The 22019-nt window shown below is 43.6% G+C and overlaps 1 protein-coding gene across 1 annotated transcript in view; it reads left to right on the forward strand.

Annotated features, from left to right (window-relative positions):
- fbn2b (fibrillin 2b) overlaps positions 1-22019 on the forward strand; it is a 374963-nt gene that overhangs the window by 344613 nt on the left and 8331 nt on the right. The window contains exons 53-61 of the mRNA XM_060846046.1: positions 557-676; positions 966-1088; positions 2477-2608; positions 5012-5137; positions 9027-9233; positions 10814-10939; positions 12279-12401; positions 16608-16724; positions 18191-18319. Coding sequence (XP_060702029.1) covers positions 557-676; positions 966-1088; positions 2477-2608; positions 5012-5137; positions 9027-9233; positions 10814-10939; positions 12279-12401; positions 16608-16724; positions 18191-18319 — 1203 coding nt within the window. The remainder of the gene's footprint in view (positions 1-556; positions 677-965; positions 1089-2476; positions 2609-5011; positions 5138-9026; positions 9234-10813; positions 10940-12278; positions 12402-16607; positions 16725-18190; positions 18320-22019) is intronic.

A 22019-nucleotide genomic window follows, 5' to 3' on the forward strand; every position in this document is an offset into this window, starting at 1 on the left:
GATGTACTTTTCTAGCCCCACTCTGGTCTTGACTCTAATCTCCAGCATCTGCAGTCCTCACTTTCGCCTACTCAGGATTGTTGTCAGGTAGAACCAAAAACATTTCACATGACCTGTTCATTCCTTCATATACCCCAACTTACGTAGTCAGTCCTGGACTGTAAAAGTTTTATAAATGTTGAATTTGCAACACTATTCATAGCTTCCTACTTCTCTTCTTTGTGCTCTGTTTTTCTCCTAATATTTCTTTCGTTCTGTTGGTCTTTCCCTAGTTCCTATTTCTCTGGTCTCTTGCCAATCCTTACTTTTCTGGCTTCTTCCTCAATCTGCCGTTCTCTCTGTTTACTTGCCACCTGTTCCTTCAGAAGGATATTAAGCCACATTGGAGCAACTCTGAGCTCTAGGTAAATCTTGACTGGTCCCTCTGGCAGTAGTGACTGCATTGTTGAATGAACCTTCGGGTCAGGAGTTGCACGTAAACAGAATGTAGAGGGTCTTTCAAGTCGAACTCTGAGATATGTCATTATGAAAGACTGAGTGTGGCCTTTGTGTCTAGATACTGATGAATGCACCATTGGTAACCCATGTGGCAACGGAACTTGCAGCAATGTCATTGGAGGGTTTGAGTGTGCGTGTGATGATGGATTTGAACCTGGTCCGATGATGACTTGCGAAGGTAAGCCAAATATTTTACAGACTCAATTGCACAGCGTTTCTGCGGTGAAATTGATGGAGTTGCTTTGGAGGGGGGGATGGTAAAAGTTAGTTTGGCAGCAGATACTGATGAGATTCAGTTTGAAACTGGCCATGGTGACGACTAATTTTCAGACAACAAATCCCAGAAAATTTCATCCTCTGCATTAGGTGGGCACCTTGGATATGTAAACCAGCCCAAGAGCTGGCATAAGAGACTTCAGATCGACGATCAGGAGGTGTGATGTACAATGTTTTGTTTGTATTTTTAGATATTAACGAGTGTTCCCTCAATCCCCTATTGTGTGCATTTCGCTGCATCAACACCTATGGTTCATATGAGTGCACTTGCCCTGGAGGTTACACGCTGAGAGCCGACCGCAAGATGTGCAAAGGTAAGTGAAGGCATGGATATTGAGCTCCACGACAGCATGGAACAAAGATCAAATATCAGCCTTCTCTAAACTCGCTTTATATTTAATTGGAAATCCATTTTTTGCCGAAATGAAGTGTCAGCGATTTAACAGATTTGAAGGCATCAATTGTTAATGCTGACATTTGTTTGTAGAAATTTGTTTTCATAGATTAGAAAGACAATGACGTGAATTATTTTAACACCAGACAGACAGAATGACTGCTCAGGCAGTTACATCAGGAATAGCCAGGAAAATGCACCAAATCTCTGGTGCAGCTAGCAAAACCGGCTATGGAGTAACCAATTCCAGATGTGTAGGCAATTATTAATTCATGGCTGTGCAGAGATCCACAACCAATTGAATCCATTGTCAATGGTGGGGTGATATGCCCCTGCTGTGGGGTGATCTGTCCCTGCTGTGGGGTGATATGTCCCTGCTGTGGGGTGATCTGCCCCAGCTGTGGGGTGATATGTCCCTGCCGTGGGGTGACATGCCCCTGCTGTGGGGTGATCTGTCCCTGCTGTGGGGTGATATGCCCCTGCCGTGGGGTGATATGTCCCTGCTGTGGGGTGATCTGCCCCAGCTGTGGGGTGATATGCCCCAGCTGTGGGGTGATCTGCCCCAGCTGTGGGGTGATATGCCCCAGCTGTAGGGTGACATGCCCCTGCTGTGGGGTGATCTGTCCCTGCTGTAGGGTGACATGCCCCTGCTGTGGGGTGATATGCTCCTGCTGTGGGGTGATATGCCCCTGCTGTGGGGTGATATGCCCCTGCTGTGGGGTGACATGCCCCTGCTGTGGGGTGATCTGTCCCTGCTGTGGGGTGATATGCCCCAGCTGTGGGGTGATATGCCCCTGCTGTGAAGTGAACAATTGCATGTCCAATGTAATGCAACATAAATTCGATCTAAACGGCCCAATAAACATTTTGCAAATTCATAACCTGACCCAAACCTGGTAAAAGCCTGAGCAGCTGACTGAATTAAGGTCCAACTGACAAATTCAGCTCTCTTAAGATAGAGCGGTCATTCACATAGGGATGATTAAATGGATAATTGTTCGCCTGTTTCAGATGTAAATCATTTACCCAATGACTGAGCTTGTTGTTTGTAACTTCACAGACTGGAGTGTACAAGACCTTTCGTTATCTGAGTGGTTCATTTCCGTTCCTGTGTAGCTCACTACACAAACACTCAACATTCCAATATTGTCCCAAACCCTTGGCAATTTTTGACACAGCTGGTACACTGTACAGCAATTCAACCATAAGTGTATGTTCCTGTCAATGGGTGGAGAGTTGATGCAGGAGTGTTGGGGTTCGAAGAGGGAGGTTTATGCGCTGCTGACTTGTGCTAATCCCTAATTGCAGATTTGGATGAGTGTTCAGAAGGATTCCATGACTGTGAATCTCGGGGAATGATATGCAAGAACTTGATCGGCACTTTCATGTGCATCTGCCCACCTGGAATGATGCGAAGACCAGATGGAGAGGGCTGCATGGGTAAATCTTCCTATCTTCCTGCCTGAATGTGTGTGTCTGCATTCGCTTGTCCCTCTCCGTGTGTATGCAAATATTTGAGTGCGTGTGTGTGTCTACTTGTCTCTCTAACCATATGTCTGTTTGTCTTGTTTTTTTTATTCATTCATGGGGTGTGGTCTTTGCTAGCTAGGCCAACATTTATTGCCCATCCCTAATTGCCCTGAGGTCAGTTCAGAGTCAACCGCATTGCTGTGGGTCTGGAGTCACATGTAGGCCAGCAGAGGTAAGTGCAGCAGTTTCCGTCCCTAAACGATGGTGAACTAGATGGGTTTTTCCAACAATTGACAATGGCTTCATGGCCATCATTAGACTTTTAACTCCAGAATTTTATTGGATTCAAATGTCACCATCTGCCATTGTGGAATTCAAACCAGAGCCCCCCCCCCCCCCCCCCCCAGAACATTACCTGGGTCTCTGGGTTAATATCTTCGGGTAAAAAATGAGGTCTGCAGATGCTGGAGATCACAGCTGAAAATGTGTTGCTGGTTAAAGCACAGCAGGTTAGGCAGCATCCAAGGAATAGGAAATTCGACGTTTCGGGCATTTCTGATGAAGGGCTTGTGCCCGAAACATCGAATTTCCTATTCCTTGGATGCTGCCTAACCTGCTGTGCTTTAACCAGCAACACATTTTCTCTGGGTTAATAGTCTTGCATCAATACCACTGGTTCCTACTCTCTGAGCCAGGAGGTACCTGTGTGCCCCAGAGATATGCAAAACATCTAACTGTACCACTGTATAGGATAAGAAGAAGGATCTACACCTCACCACATTGTTTTTTTTAACTGGAGGCCTTGGACTGGTCTAGACTTTTCAGCAGCTTAATGATTGAGGCTGGGACAGAGAGAATGGAGAGCAACAATCCACTTTCTTCTTCCAACCAATGCAATAGGGTTTTATCACCACTGTCACAGTGATTACTGCTGCCCTTTCCCTCCAGGTGTTGGGAGGTTATAACAGCAATAAGATAAAATAATGGAACTCTCTAACGTGGGTGCAGAGGGAGAGGGAAGCTTGGTGTATATGTGCATAGGTCATTGAAGGTAGCAGAACAGGTTCAGACAGCAGCTAACAAAACACACAATCTCCTGAGGTGCATGTCCTACCTCTGACCTAGGAGGCACTCGTTCGAGTCCCACCTGTTCCATTGGTGCATAAGAACTTCTCCAAACAGATTGATTAAAACATAGCTACAATTTCCTGTGATTTATTAAAAGAGATCTATACAGAATGGATGGGGTGGGGTGGGAGACAGCAAATGTTTCTCATGAAAGGATTGAGAGCAGATTAGCAATTAGTAAATAGACAGAAGAGATATGAAGAAAATCTTTTTCACACGAGATGATTACGGTTTTGAATGCAGGATGTGGTGGAGGTTGAGGCATTCAACAGGAAATGAGACAGTTATTTGAAAAGGAACAATGTGCAAAGATAGGAAGCAGGCAGGAGGATGGCATTAATTGAGATGTTCATTTGGAAAGCCAGTTATAGACATGATGGGATGCATGGTCTTCAAACTCCATGTGATTCTGGCAATAAATAACCACACCAAGAGAAATTGGGTGGCATGCCTGGCATTACGTCCACTCCCCTCCAACCTTCAAGTGACGTAGTCAGTGAAGGCTCAGTTACTGGGCAGAAATCTCACCAGAAACTCACTAACTAATTTGGACCAGTTAGTGCAAACAAATGATTCTGTGTATGTGAAATTTATGATGTGGGAAGTGTGAACTCATTTTAATTCTCAAAATGTGGTGTATCTTGTCTTTACATACGTCTGAATTCATTCATGATAAACGTCACCGTAAAATGTTGGTGCTTAACTTTGGAATATTCAGATGTTTTGGGCGTTGGAGTTAAGAGAGAATGATCTTGTACCAAACAAGTTCCCAACCTGTATTCGCTAAAAAGAAATTAATTTAAAATCATCTTGACTGACAAACAGAAATGGTCAGCAGAGAAATTGCTTCTGTGCGTTGAATCTAAATTTGGTTTCAAGGAAAGTCTAAATTTCAAATTTGCTCAATTGTAGCACTGATGCTACTGCGTAATGTTTGTTAGTTCTAACCCCAGCCCAAGACTTGTGAACATAATCCAGACTGACACTCAGTGCAGTACTCATAGAGTGTTCTATTGTCAGACATTTCTTTAGATTAAGCAAAGCCCTGTCTGTGACTTATGTCCTCAGCAGTGAGTGCTCCCAATGTCGTGACTAACGTACCAATGAGTACCCCTCAAAATAACAACATAACAACAGTAACTATGCATTAAATGAAGTGTTGCTGCGAGACTGGATAAGATGCTTTCTGTAAAAGCAGTTCTTTCATCTTCATACATGGTTAAACTTCTATTGGAACATTCTCAGATGAAAACGAGTGTCGCACTAAACCAGGGATATGTCAGAATGGCCGATGTATCAACACAGTCGGCAGCTACCGATGTGACTGCAACGAAGGCTTCTTGGAAAGTCCATCAGCTACAGAATGTCTGGGTAAGTGGGGAACCTCGAAGCATCCACAAGCTCCATTGGGAACGTGTTGCTAATTAGCATGAAATTTGATTGTCTCAGGAATATTGCAGGGAATTATCAGGAGCGGCAAGAGAGGTGATGGGTCATAAAATCAAATACTACACAGAGTGAACAGACAGACTGAGATACTGAGCAATGATTTCCCGGCTTGTATTCTCATTCAGTGCCCAATACTTAGAGATAGCTAGTGAAACCTGGTCTGTTTAGATATAGCTAGTGAAACCTGGTCTGTTTAGATATAGCTAGTGAAACCCGGTCTGTTTAGGTATAGCTAGTGAAACCTGGTCTGTTTAGATATAGCTAGTGAAACCTGGTCTGTTTAGATATAGCTAGTGAAGCCTGGTCTGTTCTGCTTTATCCTGGTGATTGGTATTTGCTAAAGCAGCAACACCAAACCTGCCCGTTTACCAATTGAACAGTTGAATCACTCATACCTTAACTCCCTTTTGACTGCTTATAGTCATGCATTATGCCAAAGAGCTAAAAGGTGACGTAGTTAAACATTGAGGATGGGATTTCGTTCTGAACTGAGCTGGATTCATTTGCTACAGGTTAGCTTGGAGAATCAGAATCAGAGTGCACTTCCCATAGACTCGCTTAGCAGAATTCCTGACACCATCCTTCCCAATGGCAAGAAAATACATTTCAGGGGCTGAATCCTTCTGCATCTATGGGTGTGTGTTTTGGGTTGGGTCACACTGGGGGTATATGTTTTGGAGAAAGTGAGGACTGCAGATGCTGGAGATCAGAGCTGAAAAATGTGTTGCTGGAAAAGCTCAGCAGGTCAGGCAGCATCCAAGGAGCAGGAGAATCAACATTTCGGGCATGAGCCCTTCTTCAGGAATGAGGAAGGTGTGCCAAGCAGGCAAAGATAAAAGGCCAGGGAGGATGGACTTGGGGGAGGGGCGTTGGAAATGCGATAGGTGGAAGGAGATTAAGGTGAGGGTGATAGGCCGGAGAGGGGTGGGGGCGGAGAGGTCGGGAAGAAGATTGCAGGTCAAGAAGGCAGTGCTAAGTCCAATAGTTGGGACTGAGATAAGGTGGGGGGAGAGGAAATGAGGAAGTTGGAGAAATCCGCATTCATCCCTTGTGGTTGGAGGGTTCCTAGGCGGAAGATGAGGCGCTCTTCCTCCAGGCGTCGTGTTGCCATGGTCTGGCGATGGAGGAGATCAAGGACCTGCATGTCTTTGGCGGAGTGGGAGGGGGAGTTAAAAGTGTTCAGCCACAGGGCGGTTGGGTTGGTTGGTGCGGGTGTCCCAGAGGAGTTCCCTGAAACGTTCCGCAAGTAGGCGGCCTGTCTCCCCAATGTAGAGGAGACCACATCGGGTGCAGCGTATACAGTAAATGACGTGTGTGGAGGTGCAGGTGAATTTGTGATGGATATGGAAGGATCCATTGGGGCCTTGGAGGGAAGTGATGGGGTGGTGTGCCTTAGAGGGAAGTGAGAGGGGAGGTTTGCCTTGGAAGAAATGCAAAACTTGCGACCACACCTCCTCCATCACTTCCCTCCAAGGCCCCAAGGGATCCTTCCATATCCATCACAAATTCACCTGCACCTCCTGTGGGTGTATATTTTGGATTGGGTCACACTGTGGGTGTATGTTTTGGGTTGGGTCACACTGTGGGTGTATATTTTGGGTTTAGTCACACTGTGGGTGTATATTTTGGGTTGGATCACGCTGTGGGTGTATATTTATGGGTTGAATCACACTGTGGGTGTATATTTTGGATTGGATCACACTGTGGGTGTATATTTTGGATTGGATCACACTGTGGGTGAATATTTTGCGTTGGGTCACACTGTGGGTGTATATTTATGGGTTGGATCACACTGTGGGTGAATATTTTGGGTTGGATCATACTGTGGGTGTATATTTTGGGTTGGATCACACTGTGGGTGTATATTTATGGGTTGGATCACACTGTGGGTGTATGTTTTGGGTTGGGTCACACTGGGTGTATGTTTTGGGTTGGGTCACAATGTGGGTGTATATTTTGTGTTGGGTCACACTGTGGGTGTATATTTTGGATTGGATCACGCTGTGGGTGTGTATTTATGGGTTGGATCATACTGTGGGTGTATATTTTGGTTTGCGTCACACTGTCGGTGTATGTTTTGGGTTGGGTCACATTGGGGGTGTATATTTTGGGTTGGATCACACTGTGGGTGTATATTTTGGGTTGGGTCACACTGTGGGTGTATATTTATGGGTTGAATCACACTGTGGGTGTATATTTTGGGTTGGGTCACACTGTTGGTGTATATTTTGGATTGGGTTACATTGTGGGTATATATTTTGTGTTGGGTCACACTGTGGGTGTATATTTTGGGTTGGGTCACACTGTGGGTGTATATTTTGGGTTGGATCACACTATGTGTGTATATTTTGGATTGGGTCACACTGTGGGTGTATATTTTGGATTGGATCACACTGTGGGTGTATATTTTGGGTTGGATCACACTGTGGGTGTATATTTTGTGTTGGGTCACACTGTGGGTGTATATTTTGGGTTGGATCACACTGTGGGTGTATATTTTGTGTTGGGTCACACTGTGGGTGTATATTATGGGTTGGATCACACTGGGTGTATATTTTGGGTTGGATCACACTGTGTGTGTATATTTTGGATTGGGTCACACTGTGGGTGTATATTTTGGATTGGGTCACACTGTGGGTGTATATTTTGGGTTGGGTCACACTGTGGGTGTGTATTTTGGGTTGGATCACACTGTGGGTGTATATTTTGGATTGGGTCACACTGTGGGTGTATATTTTGGGTTGGGTCACACTGTGGGTGTGTATTTTGGGTTGGGTCACACTGTCGGTATATGTTTTGGGTTGGGTCACACTGTGGGTGTATATTTTGGGTGGGTCACACTGTGGGTGTATGTTTTGGGTGTGGTCACACTGTGGGTGTTCTAGTTTTTGGTGTTTTTGTGGGTGTGTGTAAAGCTGTATCTCCATTCATGATTTTTCACCGAACTGTAGGTGGTTGAGGGGTGACCTTATAGAGGTTTATAAAATCCTGAGGGTCATAGATAAGGTGAATAGCAGACATCTTTTCCCTAAGATGTGGGTTCAAAACTAGGGGGCATACTTAGAAGGTGAGAGGCGAACGATTTCAAAAAGACATTGTTCCTCAGTTACTGCCTGACCTGGTGTGCCACATTTTATCAACTCTGACCACTCCAGCATCTGCAGTCCTCACTATCTCCTAAAAGGACATGAAAGGTGACGTTTTTACACAGAGAGTGATATCTGTGTGGAATGAACTGACAGAGGAGGTAGTGGATGCAATACAGTTACAAAGTTTAAAAGGCATTTGAATAAGTGCATGAACAGGAAAGATTTGGAGGGATATGGGCCAAACGCAAGCTGGTGGGACCAGTTGTACCAAAGGACCTGTTTCCATGCTCTATGACTCTATGTTGAATATTTAATTACGTGAAAAGAATTGTCAGGTTAAAATGACTAATTTGACTTTGCATTTATGGTATTCTCTGAATATGCATCAGACCCTGGAAAATTCATTTATAATTAAAAACATAGATACTGATCTTCCTCTTTTTCAAAGTCCATCTTCACTTCTTCCAAAGTTGTTGACTTCCAGTTCCCTGGTCAGTCACCCCACACTGGGGTATTTTTAACTCAGTCCCACATCAGATAGTCATAGATATTTCATGAAGTTTTAGAAGTTAGAATAACAGGAAGAAGAAATTAAATAAGATGACAAATACATGATCGTTTGTCTTATGTTTAACAATTTTTAACAATGAAATTGTGATTCCTACCCTGTTGTCTGTGGATCACCTCTGTAATCCGACCTAACGTTCTTTCTTCTAATATAGATAATCGTCAGGGATTCTGTTTCATTGAAGTTTTGCAAACCATGTGCCAAATGTCATCCACCAACCGCAACCTGGTCACCAAGTCGGAGTGCTGCTGCAATGGAGGCAGAGGATGGGGTAACCAGTGTGAGCTATGCCCACTGCCTGGCACTGCCCGTTACAAAAAAATGTGCCCACATGGACCTGGATATGCCACAGATGGTAGAGGTAAAGCAGATCTATTCAGATCCTCTCGGTCTTTCAAAAGTAGATGCCATTTCAGTAATTTTCCAACTTTGGGCCAGCTGAGCCCACTGGAACTTAATGTGTGTGATTTCAAGTTAACAATCAGAAAATCACGTACCTACATTTCCAAAATGTGTTTTTAATGGATGTGGCTTCTGGTCTGATAGGAAAATTATCTCCTCTGTGTATTGGTTGTGTCAGTCGACTCCCATCTGTTTCCTGGTAAGAAAGTGCTCCATGAGCCACCTTATCAGTCCCTCACTGCGTTGTGATTGCCCTCATTCAGTTTGAACGTCACATTTGTCAAAAACGCTTGTTTGAGACTATTACCACTGGCACCAGGCAAAGGTGATGCTAGAATGGAAAAGGTAAGATTCACCACAACCTCGAAGTGTCTTTCTAGACTATATTCATCCCCTGCAAGCAATTTCCTGTTGGTATATTTCAGTCCGATGACAGTATCCAAAGTACGTCCTGTTGCACAGCATGTGGACTGACCATTATCTCTTGGTCGATTTGTTCTAACCGACACTTTGGTACGGCCCTGGAGGACACCAGTCCTGCTATTGACACAACATTGTCTGACAAACATTTATTTGTAGAGGGAGATGAGTGCATAGAGCCATACATCAGTATCACAGGTGAAGTCATAGATCAACAATACAATGAAGAATTGAATGTATTTTGCCATTGTGAATACTTTTCCAGGAATGTGATGCTGTTTTACTCTAGCCCATGTTAAAGGCTCACACAAAGTTTGTTATAAAGTTGAGTCCTTTTCCCTGAGCCTATTACAGTTCAGAAGTTCTGTATCTCTGGATTTACTGGATTGTTTTTGTTCGTTCATGGGATGTGGGCATCACTGGCTAGGCCACCATTTATTACTTTTCCCTAATTACTAAGAGGGCAGTTAAGATTCATCCACGTTGCTATGGCTGTGAAGTCACATGTAGACCAGACCAGGTAAGGACTGAAAATTTCCTTCCCTGACAGACATTAGGGAACCAGATGGGGTTTTGCAAAAATCAGCAACAATTTCATGGTTATCATTAGCCTCTTTATTCCACATTATTAATGAATTCAAATTCCGCCATCTGCTATGACAGAATTTAAAAATGACCTGGCTCTCTAGATAATAGCCTCACAATAATATCATGAGGCTATTGCCTTCCCGCTCAGGATAGTTTCATAATGTTATATCCTGCTCAGGGCTGAGTGCGAACCAACCTTTAGATTAATTATCCCTCATATACAGTTTCTCCATTGATCTGATGAAGTAAATGGGGTTTTCAACCTTTCAGGATCCTTTGCATGCTTTTCAACTAATTTAGTTCCAAGTTTCTCTGGAATGCCCCTGTGGCGATCATTGTAGACGTCACATTTCCAGCTCTTTCCGAAGTAGGTCCAACTACTGTTTTACAGCTCTCTCCTATGCTGACATTTTTTAAAACTAAAACCATAAGATATATTCCTGAAACTGAGTTTGTATTCTTAAAACAGATGAACGATGAATTAGATATTCACAATAGGATATAGTTACAGATATTTCTTATACATTTCAGATATCGATGAATGTAGAGTAGTACCGAACCTGTGTAAGAACGGACAGTGCATTAACACCATGGGCTCCTTCCGCTGTTTCTGTAATATTGGATACACCACTGATCTAACAGCAACCTCCTGTGTTGGTGAGAACTCTTTCTGTCACCTTTTCAGAGTACAAACTGTACGTGATGCAGAACACCCTTCTTGTACACACCTTGTTAGCATTGTTTTTTAAGGAAAAGTACATTCTGTTATTGAATTGAGACATCCAAGTGACAACTCAAGGCTAACATTCTGGATGTATTAAGGTCGGAAATTATAGGAGAGAAACTGAGGCAAGTTGGGAAACAGAGGTCAAATGACCAAGTTTAGATTTTAAAAAGCTTCAGATAAGGGGTGGAGGGAGAAGGGGTAAGACACACCCAAGCTTTCAGATCCTAGAAAATAATGGATTAGGGTTTGAGGGAGACTGATCATTTGAGCACAGTGAGGATGCAAGGAACAGGAATGGTGGACTTGAATTGGGACATTTGGAGCTCAGAAAGATCAACAGAGAAAGTTCTGAGAAACATTGACTACTATAACATCAATAAAATAAAGAAAAACAGGGTAAGATGTGTCAGAGAGCAAGAAGTAAGCGATGAATGGCCTATTAGATTTAGAATCCTTACTGTGTGGGAACAGGCCCATCGGCCCAACAAGTCCACATTGACCCTCCGAAGAGTATCCCACACAGATCCATTCCCCTACATTTACCCCTAACGCATGCACCTAACCTACACACCCCTGAACACTACAGGCAATTTAGCATGGCCAATCACCTTTGGATTGTGGGAGGAAACTGGAGCACCCGGAGGAAACCCACGCAGACACGGGAAGAATGTGCAAACTCCACACAGACAGTCACCTCAGGCTGGAATTGAACTCTGGTCCCTGGTGCTATGAGGCAGCAGTGCTGACAACTGAACCACCGTGCCACCCATACAAGGTGCATTTAAAAGCGGCCTCAATAAGCTTCTACAATTTTGGAACAGGATTCAATAATTACCTGGGATTTTGCCTCCACAGACACCTAGCAGAGAAAGCGACCCCAAGAATAAGTTTTAATGGAAACCAGTATGTCATGTTTATCATTGGCAGTGGGAACAACTTTTGGGTGATTGAATGAGAACTCGAATGATGATCACTAAGAAGGAAATGAAACACTGTCAGTACTTTTATCAGTAATTCTAGTTAAAAAAAACACTGGAGAAAAAATTTGATTCTAGTTTTTGTTAATGCTGTTAATGCTGTTCTGTACTCCATTGCTTCTTCCTGAACAGATACAGCAGCAGCGAGGGCTTCCAATGCATTGTCTGAAGCAATACACTCAATCGCTATCCAGTACTGGCACACTAACCACAATCCCATTAACCTGGCTAGATGGGATTACAAAACATAACTCACAGCATTAACACTTTCCTCCCCATTGCTTCCTTGCAGATCTTGATGAATGTGCGCTGTCACCCAAACCATGCAACTTCATCTGCAAGAACACAGAAGGTAGCTACCAATGCTCATGTCCGCGAGGCTACATTCTGCAGGAAGATGGAAAGACATGTAAAGGTAAGGAGCTGGGGAGCTGTAAATCAGAAGTATCCTGCTTGGTGGGTCAGTGTAAAACACCTATGTGTGACTAGGGGCTCAAACAAAAGTGTTCTTTTCCACCAAATAAGAAGGTTAAAGATTTAAGTCCCAGTCTAGAGACTTAAATCTCTGAAAATCCAGGCTGATGATCACATTGCAGTTATTAGGAAGTGCTGCACTGCTTAGGGTTTACATCTTTTGAATAAGGCAGTTAATGAATTCCTGTATATTCTCTTGAGTAAGATAAAAGATCCCATGGAATTACTTTGAAGAGATTCATAGCATTTTTCCACCGTCACCTGGTTAATGCTTACCCCTCAACTAATATAAAGAAATAAACAGATTACCTGACTATTATTGGGATTCGATTTGTGGCATCTTTCTGAGCATTAATTGGTATTTCCTAAGTTATGAGCTACTGCAGACAGAATAACTTCACCTTCCAGCACCTGGTTCTACAGGGGATTTCAGAGAAGAGATAGAAACAACTGATATCCAAACATTTTAAGACCATGAGACATAGGAGCAGAAATTAGACCATTCAGCCTATCAGGTCTGCTCTGCCGTTCAATCATGGCTGATACGTTTCTCAACCCATTCTCCCACTTTTTTCCTGCAACCTTTGATCCCCTTGATACTCAAGAACTTATCTATCTCAGTCTTAAACACACTCAGTGATCTGGCCTCCACAGCCTTCTGTGGCAGTGAATTGCATAGACTCTCCACTCTCTGGCTGAAGAAGTTTCTCCTTATCTCCATTCTAAAAGGTCTTCCCTTTACTCTTAGACTATGCCCTCGGGTCCCAATCTCTTCTTTTTTTTCACTCATTCACGGGATGAGGGTGTCACTGGATAATTAAAATTTATTGCCCATCCCAGCGGGTCTGTGGGTCTGGACCAGGTAAGGACAGCAGTTTCCTTCCCTAAAAAACATGAGTTAACCAGATGGGTTTTTCCAACAATCAACAATGGATTCCTGGTCATCATTGACTCTTGATTCCAGATATTTATTAAATTGGCAGGATTCATTCCCTGGGTCTCTGGGTTAAGATTCCAGTGACAATACCAATGGGTCATTGCCTCCCCTACCAATGGAAATATCTTCCCAACATCCACTCTGTCCGGGCCATTCAGTATTCTATATGTCTCAATCAGATCTCCCCTCATCTTTTTAAACTCCATCAAGTATAAACCCAGAGTCCACAAATGTTCCTCATATGTTAAGCTTGTCATTCCTGGGACCATTCTCGTGAACCTCCTCTGAACATGCTCCAGGGCTAGTACATCCTTCCTGAGATATGGGGCCCAAAACCACACACACTTCTCCAAATGTGGTCTGACTGTAGCCTTATATAGCCTCAGAAGTACATCCCTGTTTTTATATTCAAGTCCTCCCAAAATAAATGCCATCATTGCATTTGCCTTCCTAACTACTGACTCAACCTGCAAGTTTACCTTAAGGGGATTCTGGACTAGAACTCCCAAGACTATTTGTGCTTCAGACTTCTGAATTTTCTCCCCATTTAGAAAATAGTCCATACCTCTACTCTTCCTATCAAAGTGCATGACCTCACATTTTTCCACATTATACTCTATCTGCCACTTCTTTACCCACTCTCTCAACCTGTCCACATCCTTCTGCAGCCTTCCCGCCTCCTCAATGCTACCTGTTCCTCTCTATGCAAATATAGCCAGAATGCCCTCAGTTTCTTCATCTAGAAGAATGTTAATGTATAAAGTGAAAAGAAGTGGTCCCAACACTGAGCCTTGCAGAACACCACTTGTCACCGGCTGTCCTCTGAGACAGACCCTTTTACCTCCACTCTCTACTTTCTGTCAGATAGCCCAGCTTCTATTCACGCTAGCACCTTGCCTCTAAACACCATGGCCTCTTACCTTAGTCAGCGGCCTCCTGTGCGGCACCTTGTCAAAGGCCTTCTTCAAGAATGAGTAAATAATATCCATTGGCTCACCTTGGTCTAACCTGCCTCCTCAAAGAATTCCAGCAGATTTGTCAGGCATGACCTCCCCTTGATGAAACCATGCTGACTTTGCCCTATTTTACCATGCACGTCCAAGTGTTCAGAAATCTCGTCCTACACAACAGATTCCAGGATTTTAGCCACAACCGAGGTTAGGCTCATCAGTATGTAATTTTCCATCTTCTGCCTTATTCCCTTTTTAAACAGGGTTGACACGTAAGCGATTTTCCAGTCCTCTGGGACCCTCCCTGATCCTAGTGATTCCTGAAATATCACCACTCATACCTCCACTATTTCTCCAGCTGACTCCCTTAGAACTCTGGGGTGTAGTCCTCCTGCTCCAGGTGATTTAGCCACTTTCAGGCCATTAACTTTTCTAGCACCTTCTCCTCAGTGATGGCTGCCATACTCAGCTCTGACTCCTCATTCTGTTGAATTTTTGGGATATTACTCATGTCTTCCACCATGAAGATTGATGCGAAGAAATTATTCAGTTCCTCAGCAATTTCTTTATTTCCCCACGACTATCTCTCCAGCATCATTTTCCAGTGGCCCAATGTCCACTTTTGCCCCTCTTTTATCCTTAAAGAAACTCTTACAGTCTTTCTTTTATATTACTGGCTAGCTTACCCTCATATTTAATCCCCTCCCTAATTTTTTCTTGTTGCTCTCTCTTGGTCTTTATAAGCTTCCCAATCCTCTGGTATCCCACTGCCCTTCACCACATGATATGCTTTCGCTTTTACTTTTATGCTGACCTTGACTTCCCTAGTCAGCCATGGTTGCCTCATCCTCCCTGTACCATGCTGCTTTTTCCTCGGGATGAATCTCTGCTGCGTCTCCTGAATTACTCCCAGAATCTCCTGCCATTGCTGTTCCACTGTCTTTCCTGTTGAGCTTCTCTCCCAGTCAATTCTTCCCCGCTCCTCTCTCATGCTTCTATACTTGCCTTTATTCAGCTGGAATACCGTTACCAATGATTCCAACTTCTCCCTCTCAAATTGCAGAGAAAATTCTAACATATTATGATCACTGCTCCCACAGGTGACTTCACCTTAAGCTCCCTTATCAAGTCTGCCTCACTGCACAACACTAAATCTAGTATTGCCTGTTGTCTCGTGGGCTCCACCACAAGGCAGAGATTGATAGATTCTTGTTGTCTCGAGGAATTAAGGGCTACGGGGAGAATGCGGGTAAGTGGAGTTGAAATGCCCATCAGCCATGATTGAATGGGGGAGTGGACTCGATGGGCCGAATGGCCTTACTTCCACTCCTATGTCTTATAGTCTTAAGCTGCTCCAAAAGACCATCGCGTAGACATTCCACAAATTTATTTTCTTGCAATCTACTACCAATCTGATGTTCCCAGTCCACCTGCATTTTGAAAAGCCCCATGACCACTATAACTTTGCCTTTCCGACATATCTTTTCTATTTACTGATGTATCTTGCACCCCAGCTCCTAACTGCTGTTTGGAGGTTCGTACATTACTCTAAAACTATGGGTTTTTTTTTAAACCTTTTGCGGTTCCTCAATTCTACCCACACAGATTGTTTTGTGGCTGAGGATCATTCCTATTGGAGACAGAGAAGGACCTTCTGAAATTGAAAGATGCATTTAAATTATATTTAAGATGTATTTCAACCTGGTTCAAGGGTGAAATGAAAATCTCTGTTTAGTTTTTGAGAATTCCACTTTGTGTCCTCAGATAGAATTTTCAAGTTCAATTGGTTTCCCAATAGAATTTGATTATGCTCCCTTAGTGATATCAATCTCTATCAGCTCCCTCCTCCAACAACCTGTTCTGCGTGGATTATCCTATTTAGGAAAAAAATGATTTTATAAACTCGAACCCTGTCCAAAGTTTGGGAGTCTTGGACCTGCACTCACCCGCTTATTATTTTAAGAGATTTAATCAACAAAGCCAGGCAGCTGCCTGAATGCAGGGTGAAAATGCTTCTAATACTGAAGCACTAAGATTATGAAACTTATTCAAGAAAAGGTGCTTCAAAAAATCCCCTGGTTTTCGCTGTCCTTTAAAACCAAAACTCTCAATCCCCTTGCTCGGAATATTGCCGTTTCACATCCTAAAGTGTTACTCCCGTTAATCGTTCCCCAGCACTATTCCTATTTCTTATCTCTCTGGAATGATTTCTATTTCATGTCCCTTCTGATTGTTCCTTTTTTCTCTTTTACTTCCTTAGATCTTGATGAATGTTCAACGAAACAGCATAACTGTCAGTTCCTGTGTGTTAACACAATTGGATCCTTTACGTGCAAATGTCCACCCGGTTTCACACAACACCACACATCGTGCATCGGTGAGTAAATGTCAACACTTGCAAAGGGTAGCTTTAAATTCCAAAATCTTTCCAATTCTGCATTGATTCCTGTTTGAGTCAGTTAGAATTGTTCAGAGTTGACTCTTACATGCCTGTTTGGGTTAACTCAGTGCAGGTCTGTATAACACAATTCGTGACCCAAACCATTGACATGATCAGGAATTCGGCTTCAAAATCTAGGTTTCTCCACAAAGGGAGTGGACCTCTGCATTGGTTAGGTGGGTAGGTAATGCCCTGTGCAATGTGATATTCCCTGCCTAGTGTATATTCAGTGGTGATATTCACAGCCCACTGTGTGATGGGTGTATGCTCACTGCCCAGTGTGTGTTGGCTGTGTGATCGCTGTCCAGTGTGTGTTGGGTGGGTATGCCCACTGTTCAGTGTGTGTTGGGTGTTCACTCACAGCACCATGTGTGTTGGGTGGGTGTATGCTCATTGCCCAGTGTGTATTGGTGTATGCTCACTGACCAGTGTGTTGGGTGGGTGCGCTCACTGCCCAGTGTGTGTTGGGTGTATGCTCACAGCCCAGTGTGTGTTGGGTGGGTATGCCCACTGCCCAGTGCTTACAGGGTGTATGCTCACTGCCCAGTGTGTGTTGGGTGGCTATACTCACTGCCCAGTGTGTATTGGGTGGGTATGCTCACTGCCCAGTGTGTATTGGGTGGCTATACTCACTGCCCAGTGTGTATTGGGTGGCTATACTCACTGCCCAATGTGTGTTGGGTGGGTATGCTCACTTCCCAGTGTGTGTTGGGTGTATGCTCACAGCCCAGTGTGTGTTGGGTGGGTATGCTCACTGCTCAGCGTGTGTTGGGTGTTTGCTCACAGCACAGTGTATGTGAGTGGGTGTGATCACTGTCCAGTGTGTGTTGGGTGGGTGTATGCTCTTTGCCCAGTGTGTGTTGTAAATGTATGCTAATTGCCCAGTGTGTGTTGGGTGTTTGCTCACTGCCCAGTGTGTATTGGGTGGGTATGATCACTGCCCAGTGTGTATTGGGTGGGTATGATCACTGCCCAGTGTGAACTGGGTGAGTATGCTCACTGCACAGTGTGTGTTATGTGTATGCCCACTGGCTAGTATGTGTGATTAGATCAGTCCACTTCCCTCTGCCTGGTGCCTGAGTGGATTCACGCAAAGCAGCTCCTTCCCATATCTATTTGCCGAGCTCTGGTAGGTTTGCTGATCCAAGCTGGGATTGAAATGAGCATGATGAAGTTTGCCTCTTTGCCCCTGTGAACATATTAACCATGGTCCCTGCTCCTGACCACTGAACTCCACAAGAGGCACTTGTGTGGACAGCAATTGAGGACTCGGTCAACTTCACTTTGATTCACATCTCTCTTCACCACGTTCCCTGTGCACAACCATCATGAATATTTGATGTAATTTGATGTTATGCACTGAGCCCTCTTAGTAAAGTAACTTTATCATATCTTGACAACAGACAATAATGAATGCATGGGTCAGCCCACAATCTGTGGTTCAAAGGGCACATGCCAAAATACACCAGGAAGTTTCAGCTGTGACTGCCAGAAGGGATTCTCATTGGATGGCACCGGTTTTAACTGTGAAGGTAAGAAGAGTGAGAATGTTTATAGTGCACTGAACTGAAGAGAAAACATTTTCTATCACGGGGCCTGAAGAAAGACTATAATAATGAAATAGACACTGTCCTTGTTGATGTTTAAAAGATGGCACCTCACTCCACCTCTCCCTTTAAGACGTTTATAGAATGAAGCAAGTCTCAATGATTTATTAGGAGATGGTAAAAAGAGTCAAAGATTGTAGTCCCCATAATGTGTAATACAGATAGTCCAGGGTTGGTGCACCTGAATTAAAAAGCTGGGTGAGGGCTTAGAAGGGTAGGTTAGTAAATTTGCGCATGACACTAAGTTTGGTGGAGTTGTGGATAGTGACGAAGGATGTAGTAGGTTACAGAGAGACATAGATAGGATGCAGAGCTGGGCTGAGGGGTGGCAAATGGAGTTTAATGTGGACAAGTGTGAGGCGATACACTTTGGCCGGCGTAATCAGAATGCAAAGTACTGGGCTAATGGTAGGATTCTTGGGAGTGCAGATGAGCAGAGAGATCTCGGTGTCCATGTACACAGATCCCTGAAAGTTGCCACCCAGATTGACAGGGTTGTTAAGAAGGCATAAAGTGTTTTGGCCTTTATTAATAGAGGGATTGAGTTCCAGAACTGCTTCAGCTGTACAAAGCTCTGGTACGACCACACTTGGAGTATTGTGTACAGTTCTGGTCACCACATTATAAGAAGGATGTGGAAGCTTTGGAAAGGGTGCAGAAGAGATTTACTAGGATGTTGCCTGGTATGGAAGGAAGGTCTTACAAGGAAAGGCTGAGGCCTTGAGGCTGTTCTCGTTAGAGAGAAGAAGGTTGAGAGGTGACTTAATTGAGACATACAAGATAATCAGAGGGTTAGATAGGGTGGACAGGGAGAGTCTTTTTCCAAATATGGGGATGGCAAACACGAGGGGACACAACTTTAAAGTGAGGGGAGATAGGTATAAGACAGATGTCAGAGGTAGTTTCTTTACTCAGAGAGTAGGAATGCTTTGCCTGCAACGGTAGTAGATTCGCCAAGTTTAAGTGCATTTAAGTCGTCATTGGACAGGCATATGGACGTACATGGAATAGTGTAGGTGGGATGGGCTTCAGATTAGTATGACAGGGCAGCGCAACATTGAGGGCCGAAGGGCCTGAACTGCGCTGTAATGTTCTATGTTCTATAACATTGGAGCTAGGTAGTGAGATGGTTGATGCATTGGTTTTAATTCTCAAATTCCTTAGATTTGAGGAATGCTCAGTTAGTGTAGTGTTCAAAAAAAAGCACAGCCAGTCAGGCAGCATCCAGGGAGCAGGAGAATCGAAATTTTGGACATAAACCATTCCTGATGAAGGGCTAATGCCCGAAACATCGATTCTCCTGCTCCTCAGATGCTGCCTGACCTGCTGTGCTTTTCCAGCACCACACTCTCGAGTCTGATCTCCAGCATCTGCAGTCCTCACTTTCTCCTGGAAGACTCAGTTAGATTGGAAAATAGTGTGTTATTCCTTTATTCAGAAACGGAGAGAGACAGAGACCTGATGACAGGCTAGCTAGCTTTACACCTGGTTTAACAAAAATCTTAGAAGCTAATTTGCTGATGTTATTAGCCGGGCACTTGGAAAAATTCAAGATAATCAGGCAGAGATAATATGGTTTAGCAAAAGGAAACTCATATTTATTCAGGAATTGCAGGAAAAAGCTCGGCAGTTCTGGCTGCATCAGTGGAGAGAAATCAGAGTTAACGTTTCAGGTCCAGTGACCCTTTCTCAGAACTGAGTTTTTACAATTTATATGAAAGACTTGAATGGCTCAGTGGTTAGCACTGCTGCCTCACAGCACCAGGGACCCAGGTTTGATTCCAGCCTCCGGCAACTGTCTGTGTGGAGTTTGCACATTCTCCCCGTGTCTGCGTGGGTTTCCTCCCACAGTGTGCAGGTCAGGTGACCTAAATTGCCCATAGTATTAGTCAGAGGGAAATGGGTCTGTGTGGACTTATTGGGCCAAAGGGCCTTTATCCACACTGTAAGGAAACTAATCTGAAGGGACAGAAGATGTGGGTCTAAATCTGCTCATAAGGAAGCTGCAAAGGAATGTAGATAAGTGAGTTGACAAAGATCTGGCAAATGGAGTATAATCAGAAAAACGTCATTGTCCATTTTGGTACGAAGAATAAAAACAATTGCAAAAGATTAGTATGCAGGTACAACAAGTAATTAGAAAAACTGATAGAACAACATCATTGTTGAGAGAGAAATTGAATGCAAAAATGAGACCACATCTGATTCGTGTACAATATTGCTGTCTTTATTTCAGGAAGGGTGTAGATGTGTTGGAAGAAGTTCAAAGATTTACAGGGCTAATATCTTGATTGTGTGAGTTGGACAGGCTAGGTTTGTATCATGTGAGTTTAGAATAGTTAAGAGGCGACTTGATTGAAATATTATATGAACCTGAGGGGACTTGACCTGTGGATGTGGAAAAGATATATCATCTTGTGGGAGAATCTAGAATTAGCGGTCACTGGCAATTTAAAAAATAATGGTTCACTTGTTTAAAACAGATGAGGTGAGTTTATTTTCTTTGAGTGTTGTGAGATTTTGGATCTCGTTCTCAAAAGATGAAGGTAGCACAGTCTTTGAAAGCTATTAAGGCAAACGTAGAGTGGTTGTTGATCAGCAAGGAGATGGACGGTCATCGGGATAAGCAGGAACATGCTCCCCATGTGTATGTTCATTGGTTACATTCCTGAATTGATGTAAATGGCAGAGAGAAAGTGGAGAGAGGGGAAGGTGGAGTAATGGTTCCTGGGTAGCTGCCTTGCAGAATGTGGTAACTGTGTTTCAGTCTCCACCAACTTCCTTTCAGAGGAAGGATCAGCATATGTCTCATCTTCTGGAGAGGCGAGAAGAATCATCCAAGACTCCGTGACCCTGAAAACAATAGACTTGTCCTTAAATCTGGCCAAGAATGAAATCATACAAAGCAACAGCATGAATCAAGCCATAGAATTACAAAGCAGGAAGGAAGCCATCCAGCCATCTATGCCTGTTCCAGATCTTTTGAAAAGCTGTCCAGTTTCTAATATTTCCCCCATAGTCCTGCAGGAAAAGAAAACTTGAAGACTTTTGCACAAGAATTGAAAATTGTACCAACTGCTGAAAGGATCAAGTCAGCATTATTCGTCCAAGCCAAACTGGAGTCAGTTATAAATCCATGCAGAGATGCTGTTAATAGTCTTGTTGGGATGTTAAATGTTCAGTTCCAGAATTGTCTCTTACAGTCTTTTTTTAACTAAAACATTTTCGCAGCCTCTGCTGTTTTAGTTATCCTGAGATTTATTTTATTGGTGTTTGTTCATGTGCCTTGATGTATTTTTAGGTTGAGAAGTTCCGGAATCCCCATTTTTGCCACTGAAAGGGCATCAACCCTCACCCTGACTCTGTCACAGGTTCCAGTTCTCTCTCCAGTTCTGCCAGACCTTATCACAGGTCAGGACAATGGAAACCCAGTGACAATGGGTTCCAACTCAAATTCTTCCCATTCATGCCAAGATTACAGACGAAGTTGATTACAGTCACTAGTTTTGAACCAGATTCATCAGAACATCAGACATACTTTTGCTCTTCTGTATATAAGAAGAATTATGAACTAATGATTGTAGCATAAAGATGTGTTGAAGCCAGTTGCTCCTATTATGGGTTA

Source organism: Hemiscyllium ocellatum, chromosome 28 (genome assembly GCF_020745735.1).
Source record: "Hemiscyllium ocellatum isolate sHemOce1 chromosome 28, sHemOce1.pat.X.cur, whole genome shotgun sequence".
Classification (NCBI taxonomy): domain Eukaryota; kingdom Metazoa; phylum Chordata; class Chondrichthyes; order Orectolobiformes; family Hemiscylliidae; genus Hemiscyllium; species Hemiscyllium ocellatum.